Source organism: Corylus avellana, chromosome ca3 (assembly GCF_901000735.1).
Source record: "Corylus avellana chromosome ca3, CavTom2PMs-1.0".
Lineage (NCBI taxonomy): Eukaryota > Viridiplantae > Streptophyta > Magnoliopsida > Fagales > Betulaceae > Corylus > Corylus avellana.
The window spans coordinates 9,144,908-9,152,318 of NC_081543.1; the positions used below are offsets into that span (position 1 = coordinate 9,144,908).

Here is a 7,411-nt window from a genome sequence, read left to right on the forward strand (position 1 = left end):
CAAGGTGGTGGTGGATACTGTGAAGACTATGGGGGACAATTATGGTCAAAATGGGCATGTGATGGTGGATATTCAGGATGGTGTTCGAGCTTTTTCTCACTAGAGGATGAAGCATGTCAAACGTGAGGGGAATGCTGTCGCCCATGCCTTGGCAAAACTTGCAGTTTCTGTTAGAATTTTAAGCTGTGCAGAAAGCTTTGATACCAATTGTTAGAATTTTAATCTGTCTTACTCCATAGCATATGAACAACAATAAAAAAAGAATGTAAACGTACCTTCTTTGCTTGAAGATGAATCTGCCATCTTCTTCCCTTTGGCCTGTTGTGTTGTGTGTGTAGAGGGCACTAGTCTCTCAACCCTAATTGCTCTGATGACCTATTGAAGTCTAATGTGCTAACTTCATTATATATGTAGGGTGAGAGTAAATGGCTTCCTCAAGTGCTTATAGAATTGGTCCAGCCCATTATGGACCCAAATATTAAAATGACTATGCAGCCCACCCAAAAGTGAAATAAAATACAACAGTTTCTTCTTCTATGGATAGTATGTAGGTTGAAGGCTTTCTTGAATGTATTCAAGGAATTGTTTTACTGGAGCAACCTACTCTAGGTCAGTGATGCATTGTTTTGCAGCAAACCATACTTCTCTCTGTGCTTCACTCTGGCTTCGAAGAACCTAATGGGGACAGTGGTGGGTGTAGCCTGTAAGGTGGCGCTAGCTATTGTCCAATTCAGACCATTAGGGAGAGGTCAGACTTGAGTTGGGATGAGGTGTTCTTGCTCTACGGACTGTAATCGTGAATTTGTACTGTTGGAGTTATTTCACTTCTCCTTTATTGATCTTTTAATGAATCAAAAATGAAAGAGAGGAATCCATGAAAGGAAAGATTATTTTCCCTAAAAAAAATAATCCAACTAAGAACATTTATATCTTGCTCTAAAATTTATTTTTTTATTTTAGTTAAAAAATTATATATTTTTATTTTACATATTTTTTTTTTCAAAGCACCTAAATTTGATTCTCTGAGAGAATATACAATATTAATTATTAAAGGAGGTATGTGGACTTTTACCTTAAAAAAATAATAAGAATATTTTACGAAGAACATATTCTTGCGAAACAAACAAAGGCTTAAACGTGATAAAACCAGTATTTGACGTGTCATCTCGTTACTGGTAAAGCACATATACTCTGCGGTGACTTTAGCTTCCCTAAACCCCAGCGAAACCCCGAAAGCCCTCCGTGTTCGTGCAAAAAACCCTGTGGGCACTCTCTCTGCGAAACCCTAACACTTTCAGTCCGAGAGAGAGAGAGAGAGAGTATGAAGGAGGAGGACGCGGGCCCACCCAACAGAGAACTGTATGCACTGCTCCACATATCACCGGAGGCCTCCGACGAAGAAATCCGGAAGGCTTATCGCCAATGGGCCCAAATATATCACCCGGACAAGCACCAAGCTCCCCATGTATGTTTGTTCACACTTGTTCGTGCCTTTTTACTTTGAAGTCTTTGAGTAATTCGGAGTGATGTTAGTCATTCAAATGCAATGTTGGCTGTATGGGTGATATAGTATATCATCTGATCGGAGCATTTATGGTGCAAATTTGTATTTTTGGCAAAGGTGAATGAGGTTAAACTTAAATGTATAATTTGTATTGTTTGTAAATTTTAGTAGTTATATTGTTGTTTAAGACATTATGTGCTTTTTATGTTTGAATTTATGCTAAGAGGCAGTTTAGTTGTGTATCTGATGAGTCTAAAGAATCTGGCAGGTAGGTAGACAGCCATTGAAGCTATTTGAGCGATGAATTGAAATGGGAGATGGGTGGAAAATTTAAACTAATGGGTAGTTGGTATGTTACATTGATCATAATCTTAATAGATTATTTGAAAAAAACAGAAATGGGAGGCAAAAAGATGAAGCAGATTCCATTTGGGTTATCATATATTTGAGCTATTAAGAGAGATTGTACAGTGAACTTCATTGCAATATGGACCTCTTATGAAATGAGATGTCCATCAAACCCATGTGTGGCCTACTGTAGTTCTTGCATTCAATGTTATGGCTCCTTGTTTTATTTTATTTTATTTTTTTATGGAAGCTAAATTTGGTTATATCTGATGGAACCTAGAATATTTTCGATTCAGGGTTAATTTAGGAGGAATCTATTTCTAGAATATCGGGTGGATACTGGTTCCACAAGTTTTTTTTATTCTATGAGAAGAATTAATTTATCACGGTATCTACTGCTGTTAATACTTTCTGTGGCATTCCATCCTCTTGGGAGGATGTTTTTGATTGTGGCAACCGAGACCTGGGGATTAAGCAATCGTCGCGAATGATACTTCCACATGTATAGTTTGTTTGATTAATAGGTCCACCTTTGATCTTATTTGTCAAAACAGAAAAAAGTTTGACTTGAATCCTACTCCATACTTTGAATACTTGAAATCTAGAACAATAGGGATTGATGTCAGCCTTTTGGTTATTATGCTAAATCCTACACCCTTTGTTCCATAATTGGTCTCTTTTTTGTGAATTTTGTTTGTCTCACAATGTATCCCCTTTCAAAACGTTAAAAGTCTATTTCATCAAAATAAATAAACAAAGAAGTTAAAAGTTTACAATCTCTACTTTGTTTTTTATCCTCATCCCGAAAATTTTAAGCACTATGAGGATAAATTGATAACACAAACAAAAAGCTAGAGTTTTCAAGGCATTAAATTCTCCTCCTTAAATTTCTGTTTTATTTTTTCAAATAAGACACTTGTGGAATGAAGGGAGCATCTATTGTTTGCCCATCAGTTATAATTACGTGTTACCCCACTTTACCTACCCTAGCTAGCTTTGACTATATTTGGGCAATCACATTTTTCTTTTTTTTTTTTTCTTTTTTTTTGAGGATGAAATTGTACATGTGGCTTCAACATTGAAATGAAGTGAAGGGGGCTTTGCATTTTTTTTTTTGATAAGTAGTGAAGGGGGCTTTGCATATCTCATCTTTAGCTTCACAATTGAATTTATGGTGTGTTTCATTATTGTTCAAGGTTTTAGATTTCCTAAAAGAGAGTATTTGACAAAATTTTCATCCAATACTCGCTTTCAGATGAAAGACATTGCTACAGAGAACTTTCAACGGATATGTGAAGCATATGAAATTTTATCAGATGTAAACAAAAGGCAAATATATGACATCTATGGTATGGAAGGGCTGAATTCTGGTTTGGAGCTTGGTCCAAAGCTGAATAAGGTAGAAGAACTAAAGGAAGAACTTGAAAGGTTACGGCGAAGGAAAGAAGAAGAAAAGATTTTTGCACATTTCCGACCGTCTGGTACAATGCTAGCAAATATGTCTTTGCCGCACTTTCTAAATGGTGGTGGCATCATCCAAGGGTAAGTTTGATATGAGAAGCATTATGCTCCTTGATTTTTTTGCTATTATCAAACTCATTCCTCCTGCCTCCTCACACACATACACAGAGATATGCACGCAAAGAGGTTTTGTTATTTTTGTTATTTTTTTTTTCTTGTTTTTCTTTTGATGATGAGGGTGTCCTGGGATTTGCCCCAATTAATTTCCAGGCATTTACACTCCCTTTGTCTCATACATATGGGGCAATTACTAAGTCATGATGGGCTTTAGTAGTGGCCTCAAGGGGATTTTTGCACCACTGGGGTTTTGTTTTTATTTTGTTGAAAAAATATTTCTCCCACAGGTTAGATCTATATGCCTGTGAATCTTTATTTTTGGATCTGGATATATTTTGTTACTTACATATCTTGTTGGTTACCCAAGAGGCTTATAGTCTCATTTGTTATGTTAAATCACGTTGGTTCTCAATATCTTAAACATATTTAATTCCGCGCATGTTAAGCTTTTCAGAAAGTTTACCTTAGTGCTTACTGTTTCAATTTTGCATTCATGTCTTTATATACCTAAATGTCAGAATGGCTATGACAAGTGAAGTTCAGTCTCAGATATCCAAACGCAATGCTATTGCAATTGGTGGAAATTTGGTAGTTAATGGGAATTCTGGAGGTGGAGCTGCTACTGCTGTGTTCAGGCATCAAATATCTTCATTTTCTACTATGGAATTTATGGCTTCAGCTGGTTTACGGGCATTAATTGGGGTGGAAACATCTCGGTAGGGCATGTGCTTATGTATGTCATTTGACCTTTCAGCATGTTTACAGGCTTACCACCTTCTATTGTTTCTTTGCTCAGTCAGCTATCATCACACTCAACTGCAACAATGGGCGTTGCTATGTCTTTGAAAGATGGTTCATTGAATCTTTCCAACTCCTGGACCCGCCAACTGTCTGAAACTGCATCTGGAAATGTATGCTTCGTTTTGTTTCAACTTTGCTCATTCCCCCCCACCCTACCCACCACCCCCTTTCTTTTGTTTTATACATCATTACATCAACTATGGTATATGACTATTTTGGAACAATGGTGACATGCATTTGGAAGAGATCATATCATGCTCATTAGGGTCTGTACATCAGTTTGCAGTCTATTTGATCAAATTATGTGGGGATTAACAGTATAAAGGAAAAGTAAATGATCCAGCAAAAGCATGATAATGTTAATAATAATGTTAATAATGTAATTGGCAAAGAGGCCATTTTTGGAGGCAGGAAAAGTTAAATATTTGTTTTTTACATTTATGCTAACTTGATTGTGGCTGCTAATATGTTTTTGAATTTTTTGATTGTCACCTTTACATCCCCTACAATATATGATTATTCTAGAGCAATGGTGACGTGCACTTTGAAGACATCATATCATGTTCTTTGGGGGGTTTTTTAGATCTGTTCGCAAGCTATTTATCAATCATGTGGGGATTAATAGTATAAAGGAAAATTAAATGATCCTTCAAAAGCTTGATGATGTTAACAATGTAGTTGAGGCCCTTTTTGGAGGCTGGAGAAGTTAAATGTTTGATATTTACATTTATGTCTACTTGATTGTGGCTTAACATCTTTTTTGTTTTGTTTTTGCCACCTTCTCTTTCACAGATACAACTTGCTTTAGGTCCAGAGTCATCTATTGCAGTTGGATGGAAAATGAAGGATGTGAAAATGTCTGCAGCTGGAGAACTGAAGGTACATATGTGATTCTTGTTATTTGAGCATGTTAAAACTTTCTTTTTCCCTAGAGAAGCTCATGATTAAGGCTGTAATCGAGCTGATCGAGTTGAGTCAAGTATTGGCTTTTCAAATTCGGCTCGACAAGAAATTATGTAGGTGCTCGAGCTCAAGCTTGAGTTGAGCTACAAAAGCGTTTCCAAACTTTGCTCGACCTCGACTTGAATAAATCAAATGAGTCGAGCTTGAGTTTAAGCTCATGTTAAAAAATTCCAGTTTAAATAGACTAGCAAAAAAACACACAAATCAACCAAAAATAAAAAAAAAGATAAGAGCTGTAGAAGCAAAACCCCTAAAGAAAATGAGAAGAGGAGAAAAGAAAAACACATTAAAATCACGAAGGCAAGGGTCCTTCGGATCTTTGATGGAGTCACAGATGGCAGCCAAGTCAATGTTTGTCTCATTCCTAACTTTCTGTTTCTTAACAATTTTTCTTCCTCTAGTATTATCACGACAAGATTGGATAAAGAAGGCTACAAAGAACGAGTAGGGGATGGACCTATAGAGGAAGAGGAGAGGGTTAAAGAGGGAGTTGAGAGGTGGGTATTAGAGGAAGAGGGAGCTACTATACTAGAGGGAGTTGGAGAAGGGATGGGTGTAAGCCACGACTAAGATTAACCGAATTGTGGTAGGGGTTGAGTTGTAGGACATGTGGGTGATGGTGGTTGTTGTGGTACTTTGTTTACATGGTGGGTCTCATTTGTGTTTGAGGGGAGCAAGAAAGATGCGGCGGGGTGGGGGGGGAGAGAGAGAGAGAGAGAGGGGTATTCTTTCTATAATGAGGTAATTGGATGGTGGTTGAGGAAATAAAATTAGATAAGCCATGAGGAAGGGCCTATAAAGAGTAGTGAAGAATAACCCCCTTTTGGAGGGGACTCACCACAACTTGTCTCCACCTTTTTGTCTCACTCTAACTAAATACAACTCTCTGAAGAACGAGGCAAATACATTCACTTTCCAATCATGAGCCGCTTTGGCAAAGGTCACGTTTCACTAAATGGAATCACTAGAAAGCTCCAAGTGAGTCGCCACAGAAGCATTCTTTGCATAGGCAATACCATATAAAACTGGAAAGGCTTACTTCAAGGGCAATATCCCCATATCATAAATCATGTCAGAATACCTTGGAGCTATCTCCCACCTCAAATTTGGTATGACTTGAAAACTTCCCCCAACCCCTCATAATATTCTTCCATGACCCCACTCCATACGTCCTAAGAAGCTCATTAGAACACCACCCACCCCATGAGCTGTCAAATTTAGAGTCAATCACCGCTCTTCACCAAGTCTCTTTCTTAAGCCTATAGCACCAAAGCCATTTTTCTAAATGAGCACAATTAAACATCAGCAAGTTTAGAATCATCAACCCTCCCTTAGAGATCGGCAAACAAACTCCTTTAGAGATTACCGAACAAACTTTGGACCAACTTACCAAGTGATGTATAAACTCTTTACCTAGGCACCCCATAAGAAATCACGTTGAAGCTTCTCAATACAATTCGTAACGTCCACAGGAAGAGCAAAGAGGGACATGAAATATGTTGGTAAATTGGAAAGTGTACTCTTGATAAGGGTAACCCTACCACCCTTAGACAAATACATCATTTTCCAACTAGCCAACCGACGCTCTATCTTCTCAATAACATTGTCCCAAATATGCTTGGCCTTATAGGAGGTCTCCAACGGAAGACCAAGGTACTTCAAAGATAGAGGAGAAACTCCACAACCCATAATACCAGTCTATCCATCCGCATTATCAACATATACCATAGGAACCAATTCTGACTTAGCCAAGTTTATCTTCAAGCCTGAAACTGCTTTAAAACATAAGAATAAACACCACCGATGATGTACATGATTTGGGTCAATCCCACATAAAATCAAAGTATAGGTGAGAGGTTCAAACCCACCAACCTAGAAGCCAAAAAAAACCCCCATTCGCTGCTGTAGAAATCATCCTACCTAACGCGTCCATTACAATGATAAACATCAAAGGAGAGTCTCAAGCCACATGAGCTCCTAAAAAATCTATGGTAGTGCCGTTTACCAAAGTTGAGAAACGCACCAGAAAATACAATGAACTATTCAAGAGCACCATTTTCCATCAAAACCGCACTTCCTCAGCATGTACAACGGGAAGTCTCACTTAACATGATAATAAGCTTGTTCTAAGTATATTTGCAGATAACACCCGATTCTCTAGATCTTATTCTGCTATCAAGGCATTCATTTGCAATAAGAACGGGATCTAGGTTCTAC

At 37.8% G+C, this 7,411-nt stretch overlaps 1 protein-coding gene across 1 annotated transcript in view; it reads left to right on the forward strand.

Moving 5' to 3' along the window:
• Positions 1-1,229: 1,229 nt before the first annotated feature.
• Positions 1,230-7,411, forward strand: part of LOC132173463 (chaperone protein dnaJ 13-like) — a gene marked incomplete at its 3' end in the record, with an annotated part of 18,495 nt that continues 12,313 nt past the window's right edge. Inside the window, 5 exon segments of the mRNA XM_059584967.1 lie at positions 1,230-1,465; positions 3,108-3,394; positions 3,949-4,146; positions 4,227-4,341; positions 5,024-5,110. Coding sequence (XP_059440950.1) covers positions 1,322-1,465; positions 3,108-3,394; positions 3,949-4,146; positions 4,227-4,341; positions 5,024-5,110 — 831 coding nt within the window.